This window comes from Athene cunicularia (genome assembly GCF_003259725.1).
Source record: "Athene cunicularia isolate RWA chromosome 1 unlocalized genomic scaffold, athCun1 chr1_part2, whole genome shotgun sequence".
NCBI classification, from domain to species: domain Eukaryota; kingdom Metazoa; phylum Chordata; class Aves; order Strigiformes; family Strigidae; genus Athene; species Athene cunicularia.
Window position 1 is genome coordinate 58,095,640 of NW_020799092.1, and position 21,277 is coordinate 58,116,916.

The 21,277-nt window shown below is 38.0% G+C and overlaps 1 protein-coding gene across 1 annotated transcript in view; it reads left to right on the forward strand.

The window, feature by feature from the left end:
* The window catches only part of PTPRZ1 (protein tyrosine phosphatase, receptor type Z1), a 102,618-nt gene that overhangs the window by 36,551 nt on the left and 44,790 nt on the right, over positions 1–21,277 (forward strand). The window contains exons 3-10 of the mRNA XM_026867995.1: positions 262–441; positions 2,237–2,388; positions 3,806–3,901; positions 4,164–4,230; positions 7,798–7,955; positions 8,522–8,672; positions 16,749–16,933; positions 17,669–17,795. Of these exons, the coding sequence (XP_026723796.1) occupies positions 262–441; positions 2,237–2,388; positions 3,806–3,901; positions 4,164–4,230; positions 7,798–7,955; positions 8,522–8,672; positions 16,749–16,933; positions 17,669–17,795 (1,116 nt within the window). The remainder of the gene's footprint in view (positions 1–261; positions 442–2,236; positions 2,389–3,805; positions 3,902–4,163; positions 4,231–7,797; positions 7,956–8,521; positions 8,673–16,748; positions 16,934–17,668; positions 17,796–21,277) is intronic.

Below are 21,277 nucleotides of genomic sequence, written 5' to 3' on the forward strand. Positions count from 1 at the left end.
ATATTGTGTGTGATAGGGGTTTTGTTGTTTTCCTCCTTCCGTGGGGATTCATAAGCATGCATGCATGATGTCTAAAATGATGCTTAACTGTTGAAGGTACGATGCAATGGTAGGTGTGCTAAGTATTGCTAGAGGAGGCTTAAAAGAAGGACAGATACTCTGGCTGCAGATTGCAAACTGTGTTTTAACGTTCCCACATTAAAAAATACACAGGTGCCAGTTTAGATTTTAAATGTATTTACCCCAAATGTTTTTCTCTAGGAACTTTGAACCAAAAGAACTGGGGAAAGAAATATTCAGCCTGCAATGGTGCCAAACAATCTCCTATTAATATAGATGAAGATCTTACTCAAGTAAATGTGAATCTGAAGAAACTTAAATTCCACGGATGGGAAAAGGAAACTCTGGAAGATACTTTCATTCGCAACACTGGCAAAACAGGTATAAAGTCAGATTTCATGTTTGGAGTTAAGTGAGGTCAGAAAAGTGATATAGGACAGACAATCAACCAAGGACTTTTAAGGAAGCATTTTCATTTCACTTTTCCTTAGCTTGTGCATTCTGAATTTATCTATTAAATAAAAAACCCCAAAACAACAGGTGATGGCAATAGCCAAGGGTAATAAAGAGATCATTAAAACACAAATTAGAAGTATGTGCACTGACAAGTAGTCAAAGCAATCACACCATTACTATCAGCCCATCATGAGCACTTCATTGAAGCTAAACAGTAATTTAGCATTTGCTATGAAATAATGTTAATTATTACTACATATCTAGAATCTGTAAAAAGTATACAAAAATGATTTTTTTAGAAGTATGAATACCTTACCCACTCATCTGGAAGAACATCATGGATGAGTTGTGATTTCAAAAAACCCGGGATGGGATTCATCTCACCTACATGTAGACACCTATAGTGTAGGTACTTGTGTCTGAATTAGACTTCTTCTTACATTCAGATAAGAGAAATAGATGCTTTTTATGGACTGATTTGTCTTACCTAACTTAGAAATGTATTTTAGAAAGAAATCCTTTATGCATACAAGTGCCTGTTTCTCCCAGCTATATAAGAAGCTTATGGTGGCATTTACAGTGGAAGATATTTTTGCAAGCACTTTGCTGTATAAATCCAGGATAGCAGTAACTAAAAGCTCTTCTTGGAAATACTTTTTCTTGTTTGGGGCACAAGATATGGAGTATGGAATCTCTTAACAACTGTCTTTGACCTTCTAACAGTTCCAGCGGGACCCGTAGACCAACTATTTTAGTTTAGTATTTTATTTTTCATAATTTCTGTTCTTGGCCTCATCATGTACTTCCTACATACTAGTCCACAAATGACTGACTTCCCTCTTGCCTTAATAATTGAGATAAATGCAATTTGTCTTTTCAAGAGATCCCCGAGCAAACATTCTTCAAAGTCCATAAAAGTGAACTGAACTCTTTCTCATCTACAACAATTCAAATATTATAAAAGCAACCACTAAACTCTGCAGTTAAAATAGTCTTCAAGGTCTTGGGGAAAGAAATTCAATGAAACTGAACTTTATTAGTGCTGTTTTAGCAAAAGGCCAAACAATTCACAATCACAAGAAGTGGGAAAACCAAATGTGGGGCTTTGGTCTATTCCACCCTGCTCATTCCCTCCAGAAGACAAATGCTCCATCCCATCTGCTGTTTGTGTATAGCTATGTCCAGCTGAAGACCTTGTCATCACCTTCCCCCGTGAGAGATTGCTCCACAGTTAAGGGATCTCACAGACAGGACAGTCCTCTTAGGAACTGGCTAAAATGTCTTTTCATGTGTTGCCTCATGATTCGTATCTAGAATTATAATAATGGTGGGGGGTGCTTTCAGGAAGCTATGTATTTCAGGAATTTTTCATAGACGGTCAGATTGGTGGCTAAAACAGTTTTCTAAGCTTCTTAGAGTAGTTCTGTGGCTAGTTTCAGACAACAGGAGACCAGTATAGTAGTGCATTTCACTGAATTAATATTTTATGAATTGCAACATGAAATGAAACATATTTCTCAGTGCTAACAGTGTATTAGCAAACTTCTTATTTTGTTTAAATAGCCAATTTCCTGTCAAATTGCTTATAAAATGCAGGGAAAAAGGTGTATCATATTTGCCTTTTAGCACATAGTGTTGAACTATGAGAGTCATAGGTGCCTTGGTTGCCTTATATATTGTCATTGCTTTTTATTCCTTCTCTCTCTCTTTCTTTGTTCAGTGGAAATTAACCTGACAAATGATTATTATGTAAGTGGAGGTGGATTAGACACCATATTCAAAGCAAGCAAGATCACTTTTCACTGGGGAAAATGCAACGTGTCGTCAGATGGATCAGAACACAGTTTAGAAGGACAAAAATTTCCTCTTGAGGTAAAGTACAAAATAGATTTTGACGATTTGTCATTCTGTAAAAAGTAATATTGGTTACTAAATACTTTTGTTTGTCACTTGATTAAAGTCTATTTGTAAATATAATATTAACTTTATTTTTCTTAGTAATCCAAATTACTAATAATTAAATGATGCATTTGAGTAGGCAGTGTAATGCATTATTCCATGACATGTTGAGGATGTCTAAACCGTGCTTTTTCACACATGGCTTCTAAGATGACATAAGGAGTCAGTTCTGCTAGTCTGACAAAGTTCAAGCTGCCACTAACAGTTAAGCTTCTACAAGTTAGCCCCATCGTATTCCACAGCAGTTGGTTGTTTAAAGTGTAAATGGACTTTGCAAAGCTGGGGCTTTACTGAGAGCCCATGGGAGCGGGGCTGGAAAGAGAGCTGTCAGTGGCATGGCAGGAGCCACCATGTCGGACAAGGTCCCGGGTGCAGCCACATTCATGGGCAGCCAGGCTGGTGTACCCCTGGATGGTTTGGCAGAATAGCTTGCATAGGGACGAGGTGGAGGAGAGGAGCAGCTCTTACTGAGATCTATGAGGGCATTCTGCAGACCAACCTTTCAAGCCTCAGCATGGCATTGTGATCATTTTCCAGATCTAGTTGTGGCAGGCAACTGTGCTGCTCCTCACTTTGAGCACTTTGAACTTCTATGTCAGAGCAAAGCAATAGAGCCAAGGTTGTCCTATACTCGTTGGAGAGATGTGAGCCAGAAGCTTTCCCTGGTTGTTGTTTCGTTTACCTCATTAGCCATTTAAAAATTCCCACTCATACTCCACCTGTCCTGCCAAGGTATCAAAGAGATCTATCATCATCACATCAAAAGGTAGTAGGAGCAGGACACTGCCCCACTCATGTTGGTGACACAGCACTGGAGGGATTTCCCAACTGCATCTGGAGAAAGAGAGGAAGGGGAACAAACCCAGTGCCCATGCCAGCAGTCAACTGTGGGCACAAAATACCTGGTAATCTTTTATTAACAATACTTCACTTCCTGCAAGGCAGATGCAGTAGGGACATCCTGCCTTATTATCCATGTTTTACCACTGATTTCAAGATTCATCTTACCTCGGTGTGCTAGGTTAGATGTCCAGTATCAGCAAGTTATCTCAGTTTACTGTATTTTCTGTGGAGACCATTGTGCTCCTTGAAAGGATAACCCCTGCATACTTAGTGGTTTTCCAAGAGAGGTCATTTTTAGATAGCTAGCAACTGATGAATTTCATTCTATACCTTCTGATCATGCATGTGACATAGATTAAAAAGTATATGTATTTGTAATAAAACATTATTTGGACATTCTTTCTCAAAATGGGTATATAAATAACTGCATTGATTAATCTAAAAAATTTTTGGTATATATAACATTCTAATAAATTTTTATTTGCAGATGCAAATCTACTGCTATGATGCAGATCAGTTTACAGATTTTGAAGAGGCAATTAAAGGAAATGGAAAGTTAAGAGCTTTATCAATTTTGTTTGAGGTAAACAAAATATATCTTTGTGTCACTAAACAAGCTTTGAAACATGCAGATGTTCAAATTTAACCAGAATTTAACTGGTTCTAATGTGTGATTGCTGAATTAAAAATTTGCATATGTCTTTAATTTATTCTTGCAGAAAAGCAAATGGGCAAAATACATTTGCTCTGCTTTAAATTATCTATAATTTTGGTGGTAAACGGCAGCTTTCAATTTTTTTTCATGAAGCCTATACTGTTAAAAAAATGAAATTTCTTTTTAACAGATTGGACTAGAAGATAATCCGGATTATAATCCAATCATTAATGGCGTAGATAGTGTTAGTCGTTTCGGTAAGTCTGCCTAAATGTTTTATTAACTACTGATTAGACTAAATTCCATTTCACTGTAACTATGAAACCTTAAAGACATTGGGGAACACACTTCTTTAGAGCTCAGTCATATCTATTTTGTTAGAAAAAACAAGTCATCTGGATAGACTAGAGAGTTGAGCAATCACCAACCATATGAAATTTAACATGAGCAAGTGCCAGATTCTGCACCTGGGACAGGGTGATCCTGGTTGTATGTACAAATTAGGGATGAGAGGCTGGAGAAAAGACCTGCAGAAAGAGATCTGGAGGGTTGCATTGACGGCAAGTTGAGTAAGTGTCAACAGTGTGCCATGACAGCAAAAAGGGCCAACTGTGTCCTTGGGGTGTGCATCAACCACAGCATAGCTAGCCAGTCAAGGGAGGTGATCATCCTACTCTACTGGTGCAGCCCCTCCTTGAGTACTTTGTGCAATTCTGGGTACCTCTGTATAAGGACATCAGACTATTAGAGTGTGACCAAGAGGGTGAAAGGTCTCAAAGACAACACTCAGGAGGAGCAGCTGAGGTCTCTTGCTTTGTTCAGCTTGAAGAAGAGAAGGCTGAGAGATGACCTCATCACAATCTACAACTTCCTCAAGGGGGGCACCAGAGGTGGAGGTGCTGATCTCCTTTCTCTGGGGACCAGCGATAAAACATGAGGAAATAGAATGAAGCTGACTCAGGAGAAGTTCAGATTAGACATTAGGAAAAGGTTCTTCAGAGAGGGTGGCCGGTCACTGTAACAGGCTCCTCAGGGAAGGAGCACCTGGAGCATGTCACCAAGCCTGTCAGTGTTCAAGGAGCATCTGGACAGTGCATTTAGTCATATGGTTTAGTTTTAGGTAGTCCTGCGAGAAGCAGGGAGTTGGACTTGATGATCCTTATGGGTCCCTTCCAACTAGAAATACTCATGATTCTGATTTATTTATCCCAATACTGAGTATTTGTAACAACAGCAGTAAGTGTAAGTGTATAAATAGAACTATCATGAGGAATTTGCAACTCTTTAAATACTAAATCAAGATGAATGCCTGATTTCTTTTGTAACTTTTCTTATTAATTTCTGGGTTTTTATATGTGATTGGAAGCCAAATAACCCTGTTGCAGCCATCTAAGATGTGTTTTACAAGTGTGAAACCGTATGAATATCAGTATTGGGTAGACTCAATGGAGATGAGTCCTTTTTTCAGTAGCTCCTGGGTAAATCTGAAATATTATATTTGTACTAGCATTATTCAAACCAAATGTTGACACTGGTATTTAGGAGTTCCTCCTGGTTTTATGTCAGAACACATGGACTTCAGAGTGGTACATGAGGAGATCTGGGCTGTTTCTAACTCAGTTTCACTGTGGCTTCACAGAAGAATAAACAGGAATGAGCCCTGTCTTGAATAGGGATAATTTCTTACATCATGGCAATGACCTTAAGTAATAAATGGCTAACTTTGTCTCAGTTTTCCTGTATCTAGTGACACTTGAGCTTTGTAAAGCCTCTTTAAGATCGATAGGTTGAAAGTATAAAAAGCTATTAGTCCACTATTTTAAAAGTTCTCAAAAGTATGATACTAAAATCAAGATTGTTTTTCTCCAGAAAACAAACACCATTCAGCAAATACAAAAGGGAGCAACTTTCATAAATTGCAAAGACAGAGGAGGGGGAATTATAAAGCAGTTAAGATTAATTACCTTTGTGTGCCATCTTCTATGAAACACAAAGCAGAATGAGTAATACATCAAGGCAGACATTGTCTTACAGCCTTGGAAGGAGCTGTAAAACTGTCAGCAGTAAGATTCAAGATACAGCCACTACATGGCTCTTCAACAATCAGTAGAATATCGTTTTCTTGAATAAAATGCAAATGAGCTTTGAAAATTCAGGTCATGACTAAATCAAGTTGTTCCTCCTGAAGAAAAGTGAACAGCACACAATCTGTCCTTGTCTGCGATGTACATGATCTGTCCTTGCCTGACATATCTGTATTGTGCTTATTTGAATCCCAGTTGCTGAGTTCTTAAGCTCTGCAGAGGAGCAGTCCTGTTCCTTCTGGACAAACTCCATTTCTCGTCTTTCTCATCATTAAAGGGCATTTTAAAATCAAAAGCTGCAAAACGTGTGGCAGGATTCTTAATATAAATGACACATTTCATGTCCTCAAGCATCTATATAAGTGGCCACATACTTCTACTGAAGGAAGAATGCATTCACTAGACACATACCAGATAGCAGTGATCGCTTCTGACTTGAAGGTTGATTAACATGTTGACAGGAGAAATAGAAGGATGGGCTTTGCTCAACACTGCTAAATGTTCCCTTTCCATGACACATGGATAAGAGAGAGGGGAGGAGCCAGCTCTTGAACCATAACTTGGTGAAACAGTCACTGTACAGAAGAAAAACATCAATAATTTGAAGTAAACTCTTAATGTAATTTGATGCTCTCATCAAATTTGTAAGGAATTATGGACAAAGACAGGTCAGAAATCCATACAGGGCTTAAGAAACATATCTGTAAAACCACAAGTTAGTGCACAGTCTGAAAACTCATTAGATATGCATAACTGAATATTTATCAAATAGGGAGAAATTTAAAATCAGTAACTTTAGACTGAAATAAGGTATATAAGGATCTACATTATTCCAAGGTGTAAAAACCCAAATATTTTGGATGCACCAGAAAAAAATTCAGATAATTGCCACAAGACTGATAATTGTTACAGACTGAAAAAATCTGCTTTGAGAAAGTTGGTGCCATTTCTGCCGATTTTTGTTGCTGGACTTTACTGTCATACCAACATGAACGTAGCTTCCTGTGGATGGACTCCCAGCAATTTTTCATGCATGCTCTAAGCTGACAAGGTACCAGCTAAAATGCTGACCTGAAAGACATGACAGTATTTTCACAGGACAATAAACAGAATGGTCATATGCTACTAGAGGAGGTCTTTACATATTCTCTGCTTTGTGTAAAGCTGTTACCATTTTTCGCTGTATTATCACCATTTTAAAAACCCCTGTTCCACAGAAATTCTGCTTCTGCCATCATGAGTAATATAACTCCCTGGTCCAATATGGTGACAATTTCCCCAGGCAGTGGTTTTCTGCAGAGGTTAAGATCCTGAGAGAAACTCAACAGCTTGATCAAATTCAGGGAGACTTTGAAGCCATGTCATGAGACCAAACCCAGAGATTTAACATATTTTTTCTGTGAAGTTCATGGGTAAGACAAAGATTTGACATCTTGGACATTCACAAGTAAACTTACAGGTGAACAGATTCTTGTGAACCAATGTACTGATTATTTATTACTGGAATAACTCATTACACCTTCCCAAGTAAACAAAGTTGCTATTGAAAAATACTTATTCAAACTAAATAGAAAAGGCTCAGCAATTTATTTGTATGCTAGTCTCTCTAGAGGCCAAATTGTGAATAGCTTCAAAATTAGCATGTTCCTATAATGATAATTCTTTTGGAGAGTGTGATTTCTATTTATTCATTGCTTCTGAAGTATTGAACCTATCTGACTCTCAAATAATTTTTTCCAGGAAAACAGGCTGCCTTAGAACCATTTACTTTGCTGAACCTTTTGCCAAATGCAACAGATAAATACTACACTTACAATGGGTCTTTATCAACTCCTCCCTGCTCTGAAACAGTTGAATGGATTGTGTTTAAAGATACCATAAGTATTTCTGAAGACCAGGTAATTCGTTTAATGTATTAAAACCAAACAATTGTACATAATACCAAAGAACATACACAGTTGCCATGTATATGGTAAAAGCTTATGTGGCATTCATTGCCAGCCCAACAATGTAGCTTTTCTTTTATTTAGTTGTAAATTTTTCATGTAGCCATTAAATTAGAAAGCCTATATATTACTTGAGTGTGTTATCTTTTCCTATTTTTAGTTCAGGACTAGATTGAGTCATTTATTGCCTGAGAAGGGAGTAAGAACACACTTCCTAACTGCAGGCTGTCTGTACTTCTAGCCTCAATAAAGAGGAGTGCAAAACACTCTTTCCATCTTCCCCCAGCTAAATGGTGGTGACTGGGCAGAGCATAGCTCCAACAGTAGAGGGGTTGAGAAATACAAGTGGAGTAAACCATTAGATATACTGCTGGTACAGAGGAACAAAAGTTCAGGCCACCTGGGAGAGCTCAACTGGGAGACTTTACCCAACATTGTTTCCCCAGGGCTTTTGCTTGTTAGCAGAATCTGATTAATTTGTTATTACTTCTGACTTCTTTTTCCCTCACCTCTTCTAGTTAGCTGTATTCTGTGAAGTCCTTACAATGCAGCAGTCTGGCTATGTCATGCTGATGGACTACCTGCAAAACAACTTTCGAGAGCAGCAATATAAGTTCTTTGGGCAAGTGTTTTCCTCTTACACTGGACAAGAAGAAATTCATGAAGCAGGTATTTACTGAACAGTCATTCCTGTCTTCACAGGTTGAAAGACAATTTTCAGTGAAAGATTCATCCTAGTATGAAGATACTCATTTTAAATTGTGTAGAAAGTAGCACGCTGTATTATTACTCATAAATCTATCACTTCGGGGAAAAAAACTAGCAATCATAAAGCATGTCAGATTAAATGGAGCGGAAAATTAAATGCTTGTCTTGACCACAACGTTCAGTGAAGATCACATCAGTTCAAGCTTTCTTGCACTGCCCTTTTGATATGTTTCAGACTTAAACAAAGCTGCCTTTACAGGAGCTGCAAGAGGATTTTGCTTTACAAACGCATTTGGTTCTTTGTTGTGTAATGTGGATGCTTTTCCAACAGAGGCTGAAGTGAGAACACCAAATTGATTTCATGTAGTCTGCTGAGAAATTGATGGAGAGACTACCAGAGGCCAGATTCTGTTCCCTGTTTTACCTAAAACCTCAGCAAAGTTTGTGAAGGTTACATGACCAAAACAGTACATTATGTAATGGGAAACATGATCTAGCACTAAATATGGAAGTTGATGAGTATATACTCACAAACACAGAAGAATAGTAAGCATCTAATTTTGGGGCACTGTTGCTACTTTCCCTGGAGGTGTTTAAGAGTCGGGTCAACATAGCACTGAGGGATATGGTGTAGTTGGGAACTGTCAGTGTTAGGTTAATGATTGGACTGGATGATCTTCAAGGTCTTTTCCAACCTAGACGATTCTGTAATACTTCAGTAGGGATACCTGTAGATTCTTAAACTCAGTTGTGCTGAACTGTGCTTAATTAGGCATCAGACGGATACCTGAAGCATGCAGCATAGGTGTTCCCCAGATTAGAAAGAAGTGTGGTTTCATTTTAATTCACCTTGGTTGTGTGGATATTTTTTTCTTCCTGCTGGCAGGATCCTGTGTATGAAACCGGTAGGCAAGCTAGGGGATGTTCATCATTCAGAACTGCTGGAGTTTCCAGTGGATCCCCTGCACAAGTACATCACACTATTTTGCCACTGCTGCACAGGATAACTTTACGGCTTCATTTCTGTAACCAGTCAATGACACTTCTGTTTTGACCTCAGCCTGTCGTGAGTTCCTCATATGTATGCCCAGGATGTGAATCTCTGCGTCGGTCTAAGCCAAGAAATGCCTGTTCTGGCAGGGTTTTTTGTTTAGTTACTAAGTAGCACTTGAAGTTTTGAAGCTTGGGCAAGGAGTGTGGAATTGAGCTGTAGCAATCAAGTAAATTATCACATTTAAATAAATTTCTGTTTCCAAATAGACTTACAATGGACCTTGCTGATTTGGCTTAACTTAAAGAAAGATCATCCTTCCCCAAATCACCCTGTTTAATGAAGGTCTCTGAGAGACAGGTCACTGTAATACAGACCACCTGTTCTTATGTCCATGCTGTCAGAAGGAAACAAATTTTCTCAGTCCTTATAAATAGGCATCAGTCGACAATGAGGAAATGTCATAGGCAAAGGACCTGTGAAGACAGAGACCAGGACTTCTGCCACCTGCAATCCACTTGCCTCCCAGGTGGTTGCACTGCAGTCGTGACCTTGACCCTTCACCTCAGTCACTGCAACAGAAGGAAGCTACTTTCAGCTGTGCTGTCCTAATCTGTATTTCCTTAGAGACTGACAAGAAGAAAAGCTGTATAATACTGTTTAAGATAGGCCTCTGCTTCCTTCTGTCCTCTTCACGTGCTGACACCTGAAGGAGCTTTCCATGTGCTGTCCAAAGCAATGTGTGCATTAAAACTGCACAGGATGTTGCTTCCAACCAATTCCATTTCTGCACTATATCAAAGAGACATTCCATGAATTTTCTCTCTTACCTGTGAGTTTGGTATCCATGCAGATAAGTAAAGCAAGTCCAGACTAAAAATACTAGGATCCTTTCTGCATTGAGTTATACCATTTATATGAGAACATCCTTCCATTTCATGTAATGATAAAATGTGTTGTACAAAGCATCCAAAATTTCTCTGTGTGTAGACTTGTATAATACCAGATAAATGGGTTTCAGTCTACCAAGTTTAAGACAGAAGCGTCCTGCACTCATATTGCTATGGCAGCAAACACATGTATTATCTATTTCAAACTAGGTATTTAAAGTAAGAAAATGTGGGTTAAAATTTCTGGTTTGGCCATAAACAAGGAGGGACAAGAGATCATGAAAATTTCAAGTCTTCCTATATATATTTTACATTTGTGTTAACATTTATGTGCACTATGTAAATGCAACAACATCACATACGCATACATATACATATTTGCGTACATACACATATATACACACACACAAATACAATTATAGGATTTGTTTAATTTACAACGTTAGAGAAACATTTACATTTTCACCTCCATTTTAAGAGAACAAAAATAAAAAGCCCTTAGAAATCGTTAAACTTAAATTTTGAGATGTAAAAACTCTAACATGTATGACTAAGTCTCCAAGAGTAAATAGGCTTATGTATGTCATATTGCAGAGTTCTTGTAGTCAACATAAAAAAAATAATCTTTGAAATCCCTTTAGACAATGCAAGAGAAATTACAGGAGTGGGTCTTACTCAAGTAGATAACTGAAAAATTACATTGTGTTGTGAAACCTAGAATCCCAATTTTCTCCTGTTGGATTCAGTGTAAACTCTCATTAGGCAGTAGAGTTAAGTGCTTGTTTTATTGCTGTTATTAACACATGGCATTTCTTAAGGAGATCTGTTTCCTTAGAAGGGCTAAAACATTCTTTCTATTCAATTATAAATTAATTTCAGCAATGTATTGTCAGAAATTTTCACACAGTGACAACCTCAACATTCTTGGTGTACAAACACTGCCCAACTGAAGACATGGCAGATATTTCATTGCCCAAGCCTGCTTAGTGATACATGTAATTTTCCTGTGTGATATGTATGTATGCATATATGTATATATATATTAAAGAAGATTAAAATAGCTAATCCTTAAAGCCATACTTGAGGACTCAACTCAGACAGCTTTTTGAAATTGTAGTGCTTTATCTCCGCCAACCTTAGCTGGCATGAAAGTTCATTTATAATAGAAATAATTGTTTATTCCTATGCTGGGCCTGTTACATAACTTCCCATCCGCTCCACTCTTCAGTAATGCCCTGTGAGTAAGTGCAGAAACACGATTCTTGTTAATCTTCCTGAATTTAGTAAAGATATAAAAAGCAATGCATTCTTAAAATTCAAGACTAACAATATAGAATCCTAGAGTCATTTAGGTTGGAAAAGACCTTTAAGATCATCTAGTCCAACCATAAACCTAACATTGCCAAACCCACCACTAGGCCATGTCCCTAAGCATCACATCACATCTACATGTCTTTCAAAAGCTGGCCAGGGATGGTGACTCTATCATCTTCCTGAGCAGCCTGTTCCAATGTTTGACAACCCTTTTGGTGGAGACACATTTCCTAATATCCAAACTAAACCTCCCCTGGTGCAACTTGAGGTCATTTTGTCTTCTCCTATTGCTATTTGGGAGAAGAGACCGACACGCACCTCGCTACAACCTCCTTTCAGGTAGCTGTAGAGAGCAATAAGGTCTCCCGTGAGCCTCCTTTTCTTCAGGCTAAACAACCCCATCTCCCTATGCTGCTCTTCATACAACTTGTGCTCCAGACCCTTCAGCAGCTTTATTGCCCTTCTTTGGACACACTCCAGCACCTCAATGTCTTGTAGTGAGAGGCCCAAAAAACTGAACACAGTATTCAAACTGCGGCCTCACCAGTGCCGAGTACAAGGGGACAATCACTTCCCTAGTGCTGCTGACCAGTCTTTCTGATACCAGCCAGGATGCTACTGGCTTTCTTGGCCACCTGGGCACACTGCCAGCTCATACTCAGCTGACTGTCGACAGTCCTGGGTCCTTTTCTGCCAGGCAACTTTCCAGCCACTCTTCCCCATGCCTGTAGAGTTGCATGGGGTTGTTGTGACCCAAGTGTAGAACCTGGCACTCAGCCTTGTTGAAGCTCATACAAATGGCCTCTGCCCATTGATTCAGCCCATCCAGATCCCTCTGTACAGCCTCCCTACCCTAAAGCAGATGAATCCTCCTGTCCAATTAGGTGTCATCTGCAAATTTGCTGAGGGTGAACTTGATCCCTGCCTCCACATCACTGATAAAGATAATAAACAGAACTGTCCCCAGTACTGAGCTCTGGGGAACACTACTTGTAACCGGTCACCAACTGCATTTAACTACAGGCCACACCACTCTTTGGGTCTGGCCATTCAGCCAATTTTTTTACATTCTGGTAAAAAATATTTCTCAACATGTTTTCCTATGCAAAATCGAACTATATAAAGCTCAGTAGATATTTTAGTTAAATATTGTTCCAAGACCAAGGGTAAGGACTGACGCCCTTACCATTTCACATACCACAGACAACATAATTTCCATTCTCAGATTCTCTCAAGACATCCCTTGTTCAGGATACTTTCTACTCACATAATGTACTAGGTGTGTGTGGCAAACTGTTGGCAGAGGGGTCTGCAGGGCAGCCTCTGTGAGGAGAGGCCAGGGCTACCCCGTGCCAGGCACTGACCTATCACAGGGCACAGCTGAGTCTGGTGGCCTCTGGGAATACAAAGTTAAGAAAGGGCAAAATGCTGGATGACAGTGAGGAATGAAGAAAAAAGTTTGAAAAACAGCCCTGCATACACCAAGGTCAGTGAAGGAGGAAGTGCTTCAGGCACTGGTGCAGGGATTCCTCTGCAAACCCATGGAGAAGACCATGGTGAAGCAGGGTGTCTTGCTGCATCCCATGGAGATCCCAGGCAGGAGCCAGCTCCTGGCAGGAGCTACAGGCTGTGGAGAGTTGCCCATGCAGGAGCAGGTGTTCTGGCAGTATCTGTGATCCCATGGGGGAACCACACTGTAGCAGTCTTTTCCTGAAGGACTGTACCCCATGGAAAGGACCCATGCTGGAGAAGTTCGTGAAGGATGGGACCCCATGCTAGTGCAGGGGAACAGCATGACAAGTAAGGAGCAGCAAGGACAAAGCATTATGAACTGACCACAACCCCCATTCCCTGTCCCCCTGCGCCACTCGGGGTGAGGAGATGGAAGAATCAGAAGTCTAGTTGAGGCTGGGATAAAGGGAAGAGTGAGGAGAAGGTGGGTTTAGTTTTTGTTTCTCACTATCCTACTCTGTTTTAATTGGTGATAAATTAATTTCCCCAAGTTAAGTCTGTTTTCCATGATGGTGATTAGTGAGCAGTCTCCTCTTTATCTTGAGGAGCCTGAGTCAGAGAGTGTCTGGCCTGGTGACCAGCCAAGGTCAACCCAGCACATCTACTGTGGGCCCTATCTCCGTTGTAGAGATAGAGTAGATGGAATATTGAAGAACTGCTTCTTGCACACACTGCTGCAGGGAGCTGAAAAGCCCTTGAATGTCTTAATATAAATGAAGTGATTTCACAGCTTCCACAACTGAAAATCTGGATTTAAAAGATAAAAATCTCAAACAGAGATTCAACTAGAAGTAGAAGAAAAAAAAAATGTAGCAAAAATTCCCTGAGTTATCCAGTGCTGCCTCGGAACTACACCTAGTTTTATTCCAACTGTTTCAAGCTCAGAGAAGCTTAAATCCAGGCATAATTATTTTAAATATATATATATAAATAAAGGCTTTTTTGTCAAAAACACAGCCCAGGCAGTTTTTGACAGTGATTTGTATAATGTACCTTGGTGCTTCCCAATGATGCAATTCAGTTTAGATTAAAAACTAAAAATAATGGATAGCATTTTATTCCACAGAAGAATAAGCAAAGACAGGTGCATTATAATGATGTGATATGCAAAACCAGAATCTAAGTACTCACCTAAGGAAAGCAGAGACCTGAATTCAAGCCCAGAGGCAAATAATATTGGAGACACCAATCTTGTATCTTGAAAAGTTTCATAATACTTCTCAGCTAGTATGAATGCAGAGATTTCAGAACCAAATTCACTCACAGACAAAAAAGAGAATGGGAGGAAGAAGGACAGCAGAGAAGAGTTTGGAACAGGGAGAAGATTGGTACTTACACTGTGAAAAAACATTTGGAGAGTTATTTTAAACACCTTCGAAAAGATATAGCTGAAAAATGTTTTGATTCATTAAAAAGGAATGAAATCACAATTTAAGTCATCTTAACTCTCAGAACTGAGGAGGGACTCATCTTTGCTGGTTTAATAATTTCCTTTTGCCATCTGGTGGAAATGGGGTAGAATAACAAGTTTTAGTGATGGAATGGAATTGAATGGACACAATTTGAGTTTTTGTTGTTTGTTTGGTTTTTTTTTTAAATTTGGTCTCCCTTCCCATCAGTTAAAAGAATTCAATGTAGTAAATAAAATGGCATGCCAGATACATAGCATAGTAGATTCAAAACCTGGCAAGCCACGGAATTAATCTAAATTGCACAGACTAATACTGCCTCTACCATTAGCTCACACACACACACAAAATAAATAAATAAATATTTTTTTTTTTTTTTAATATTTTCCATTGATTAATTCAGACTAGAACTGCTCAAAACTGCCACCTACATACCGAATGGAAATTTTTCAAAATATTTTTTGAGGGGATCGAATGCCCTCCTGTGTTCAAGTGGCAAATTGCAAAGTTAATGGAAAATTTTTTTTTCCTTTTTCAAAATGCAGTATTGTCCACTATATGCATTGTAGTATTTACTTCCTTTAAGAGGACTCCAAAGAATCTACACTTGTTTCCTTAATTAGCTAGATAGTTTGTTTTGCTTGCTTTTGTTAGATACTCAAAGTTTGTTTTAAACAGATCATGAGATTTGAAAAATGTTTCCTCATTTATTCTAAATAGAGAGTGATCATGAAATTACTTGTGCAAAATTCAATCTAAAATTTTTGTAATAAAAATATATCCATGCATGGGGTTTGAACTTTGGTTGAAATGGTCAGTGACTATCTGCCCCTGCTCTAACTTTTGGGAAGGTCCTGCCTCATGCACTGAATTTTCATTCATATGTGCCTTTTCAGTACATACCATTTCAACCAAAGTTCAAACCCCATGCAGTTTCAAAGAGATATAACAGGAAATGTCAGGGACCCCTGGCCCTCATTCTGAGACATCAGAACAAATTTAGTTGCTGTGCTTTCAAGTTGGGAATCAAAAGTTAATGAACACCTTTGACAGTCATCTCTGTTCTTCAGTGCTATGTCCAAAAAGACGGTTGCCCCACCAGCAGAGGGGATGATGAGAACAAGGAAGGAGAATGAGGTCTCACCCCAAACCCAAACCAATCGTGAATGATGCAACTGTACCTGATGTTACTTTATTTTTTTTCATGTAGCACAACTTACGGGTAATTTCTCAGTGAGCTTCAGCTAAATAATTTACATTTTTTGCTAATGTAATTTTTTCATATAGGTTAATCTACCTTTGACCTTGTACATTATTTTTAAGCCACACACAGGTAATTTGACAATTTAAAAACCAACTGTCAGGGTCTCAAGTAGATTTCTACACTGGTAATCAGTACATCTGTATGTCTAGAAACGTATCAAAATTTTCAGCTTACTTGAATAAGATGAAAAGAGTATTGGAGGGAAAAGGCTGGAAGACATGCAAGGGTAGCTGCCCGACCAGGCTTCTTCTAGACTGCCTAAAATGATTAAGTTCCAGACTCACGAAGAAGCTATGCACAAGCCAGGCCCAGGACTGCAACAGTCTGATCAGACTTCTTCATTAGCTGTCTACATGGTGCCTTAAAACATAATGTGAAATCATTACCCGCTCACCTAATAATTTCTTAGCCTCTTCCCATTTTCCTTTTGTTTCTTCTTTAGGTACTATGAAAAGATTCAAACATCCTTGAGAGGAAATTCAAGTGTGATAGTTTACCTTTAACCTTTAAAAACAATCTGCTATAGATTACAGTCTATTGTAGCTGGTGACAGAGTATGCAGCTTGCATTAATTTTTTCAGGAGGTGGCTCAAGGTCTTAGTAGTCATTTATACTGTTTAATAAATATCATATTCTTTCATCTTTTCTTTCTTCCAGTTTGCAGCTCAGAACCTGAAAATGTTCAATCTGATCCAAAGAATTACACTAGTCTTCTTGTTACTTGGGAAAGACCTCGTGTTGTATACGATACCACAATTGAGAGATTTGCTGTCTTTTATCAGCAGTTGGATGGAGAAGACCAGACTAAGCATGAGTTTCTGACAGACGGGTATCAGGACCTGGTAACTGTAAACTCTTCAAGTTTCATACAAAGGGGTGATGGCAAAGCACTCATTGTTAATTCCCTTAAGGGTAGCTGGGAGCTGATTCAATGAAAAATTACTTCTTTGGCTTCAGCTCACAGAAGCTGTACTCCATTTTTTGACTATGAAGCCACACAGACAAAAAGAAAAAAAAACACAACCAAAACCCATCTCTTGCCCAGAAGAATGATGCTTTTGCAGATTACTGTTCTGATTTGGCTATACTATCCCCAAAAGTTTATGAGCATGTCAGTCTTAAAGCTCCTTAGCCATAAAACTCTTAGTCAATTAATAGTGATCTGTGCTTTATTGCTCACTGATGTGCAAAGAATGACCTACACAAGCAACTAATAAGATTCAGTACAATCATATTGATATAAATACTAAGTTACTGATGACAGCTTCATGCTATTTTCCTAATGTGATCTGGTCCTCTAAACCTCTTTAAAGACTCATAACTTATCAGAGATAATGTTATCTAAACTAGCGTTCAGCATTAAGTAATTATGTAGTTTAGTGTCCTCCCTGTAAAAATTCACAAGATATTCTTTAAAGTTGACTGAAAAACATTTGTGGCAATAAAATATAAAAAGCAAACATTAGAGGCCTAGAAGAAAGGAGATTTATAGTTCATATGAAAAATGTTTTATGAAAAAATTAACATCACATATTTGATACTTGTAAGTAAATGATTAAACATGTTTTTTCTTTTAGGGGGCTATTCTAAATAATCTGCTGCCCAATACAAGTTATGTTCTTCAGATAGTTGCTGTTTGCTCTAATGGTCTATATGGAAAATACAGTGACCAAGTCATTGTTGATATGCCTTTAGAGGACCCAGGTAAGTGGTCTTTTGAGCTTAGCAATTCCTTATAGCTGAAAATCTGTACTTGAAGAAGTAGTTTGTTTGCAAACCAGTTAAAATGCGTGACTATCAAAGTATGCTAAAATGAAATTTCAAAATCGCTGCAGTTAACCTTCAGCATGTTCTTTGCTACTGATATTTTACATGATGTAATTCTCCATTCCTTGTAAACATTGCCTATGAAAAACTGCATATTAATTTTTTTTAACTCTTAAGATTATTCTGAAGAACATCTTCCCGATTTCAAATCTCACAAGTGTATCATTCAGCAATATAATGCAGGGAAATAAAACCATGTTTGGTATTATTTCTCTATGGCTCAAACATCATCCCAAACTTAATCCATACAGCCAAAGTATTAAGGAAACAAGTAATACAAACCAAATTTATAAATATGTATGAATTGATTTTAAAATTTGATTTCTTATGATTACTTGGAGTTTGATTTCAAAGGGACTTGTGGCGATGGAATTCCCTTGCTTCTTAATGCTGCCTCGCAAAAAATCAAAAGGCCTAACAACCAAATCTTACTGATTTCACAGCCAGATTTAATTCTTCTGCCTGCTGGTAAATCCGAAATAATTTGAAACGATAGCATGAAGCTTGATCTTGTCCTTAATAATTCCCCAAATTCAGTGGAAGTTTTAGCATCAGACCCAGTTCTTATCAAAGTGAGTGAGAGTTGTGGTTTTAATTAAGAACCCTGTTAGTAATCATAGGAAAAAAATCAAAGATTTTCTGATCATCCAAGAGACCATGTTTTTATCTAAGGGCCTGGATTCTTATTGTTTATTTATGGATTCTGTAAATTCAGTTTTACACTTCTTTTAGTCTGTTTAGCTACAGCAAAGTCCTTAGCAATTTTGTGATGTACTTGTGAAAATAGATCAGTTTTTCATTTCAAGGGAACCACATTCCTTTACAGTGAGAAAGAATATGATTCTTGACAATCTCTATCACGTGAGTTATGAACTAATAATGGTAATAGGCTTATAATAGTGCATTTTTATCTGAAGGAGAGGGACACAGGTTCAGTTATAGTACATACAAATTTTCAATAAACATTTAACTTGTCTTTCAAACACAGCGTATTAAGAAGAATGCATTTTTGGAGTCCTGTGCTAATATCTACCAGAATTTTCCTATTCCTCTTCAGTTTTCTGAGAAGTCCACAACAAGGTTCTAATATTCTGCCTGACATTCCACTTTTCTGTTTATCCTTTATCTACCTCTTAAGATACTATATTCCTCCACTTCCTTTCCAGAATTTGCTGGTTTTGTGTTTGAAGAATTTTCTCAGATGAGAGTTCATCTACATACCCCCACATCCATTTCTACATGGAATGACAAATAAGCAGCATAGTGTTGTCATTATTAAACAATAGTTCAACAAATCACGTCAGTGCAGTGCTGCCATCACAGCTTTAAACTCTGAAAATAGAGATTGCAAAGCAAAATCCAGTGTAGGTAATATCCATAGGCTAACCTGCCTGACTACTCCTGTTGTATCCCTTCTTTAAGGACGAGTTTCATACCACTCTGCCATGTGCCATGGCTCCCGTCGGAAGGAAGGGTGGATGCAGAGGCAGGAGGGTGGTGGGAGCGCTGGGGCTGGGGAAGCACGGAGCCAGCACTGCGGGCAGCACTGCGCAGAGCACCCGAGGTGCAAGCACATACTGCTGGGGAACAAACTCAGTGAGAGGTCGATGTGGTGTTTGGCAGTCTGCAGCTGGCCAGCGGTGTAGATGCAGCCACTGATCATGGCATCTCTGATGTGTTTTCTGCTGAAGTAATGAAAAAAAAGCAGTGGCTTTGCATTCATCTCAGTAGAAGAGAGGGCCTTACTTTGAAAATACACAATAAAAAACTAATTATATCTTCCAGCATATCAGCAGAAATCTCTGAGATTTGTATTCTCAGATGAGAATTTGATGCAATAAGTGTTATTTAGCAGTTCTGAGTGAAGGTCTGATATTCTCATGCCTTTTCACACAGAAACATCACTAATTTCTTTTTGTTAAATAAATGAGAAAATGTAATGCAAGGATACCTAGGAAGCATAACAATGTAAAGATGTATCTCTATAAAATATGAACAGATTAGTGTAACTATGAAAATGGTATTTTTGTGTTTTCTGTCATTTGAACATTTAAATATGTCTCCTTAATGTTGCATTAAAACAAATTGATGTATATAAGTATATTCTTATCCTGTGTTTTCTTGGTTTTAAAAAAAGCATTGTAAAGAGGAGAGTTAAATAATCTGCATATCAGATCTGTATAAAGACCTGTGTTTTTTTCAAATTTCAGGCAGTTCTGAAAATTTGCAATATTTTCAGGTCTGCCTAAGGTTTTTCTTTTAGTTTTCTAAAAGCTTCAAAATTGAGGAAGATTATTTCAGGTCAAATTAAGTGTTTCAAGGATATTTTAAACTTTAAAAAAAAAAAACAAAAAAACCCAAACAATAAAAGAGAAGTTTATAAATAAAAATGAAATACCAAAATTAATATTCTGTGTGTTTCAGAAAAACTGTTTCTTTGGGATGCTTCCTATCTGAAATGGACACAAAGTTATTAAATGCTTTTGTCTTCTTTTGACACTTCCACAGCAGCACATCTGAAAGGATTGGATGAGGAAAATTCAGGGGAAAATCTCTCCCATGTAATTATTATGATTCCTATGAGTGCACATTGCTCTATAAACAAGTTTTCTAGATGCTGTCTCAACCTTGGATATAATTTTAAAATATGAAAAAAACTTCCATTCATTCCTAATATTAATGTTTATTTGCATACTTACTTTTACTAATTATTTACATCTGAATTAACTGTTGCAAATAATGCAAATAGTTTTATATTTAATATTTTAATATTGAAAGTATTAGACAACAGAGATATGAGACTGTAGATATCTAATGAGGAAGATTTGTTCAGATCAACTTGCTGGTTACAACTATAACATCAAATTGGTTTTGTGATCTGCTTTATAGATCTTGAGGCAAAAGGGGATTTCTTGGAGCTCCTGCTTGTGAATTTATGAAAGAAAAGTTATCTTCACCATGAAGACATGAAATAAAATTGATTCACATAAAGCATAAACTAAAACTTTCATTTACAAGAATTACTCTAAGTAAGACAGTTTAATTAAGATGAAATTCATTGCAGTCACCTCCAGATCAATTATCTTCATGTAAAGAGCTAAGAGCTAAAATCATGCAGAAGCACTAGATGGGCCCTTTTCCAGGAAGAATTCCACTTTTAATGAGGGCAGTTTCAGTACACTTTCAGTGCAACATAAATCTGGTGTTCAAAAATCTCACAACCATTGTTTTAGCCTTTTCTTTTTGAGATGCTTGCAGGAGAGGGTGTTTCTCATGCCTTCTCCTCACCCTGTCTGGGTGCCTCCCATATGTGGTTAGTGAGGGCTCTGCAGGCTCTGGGTGATCCACAGACCGGATTT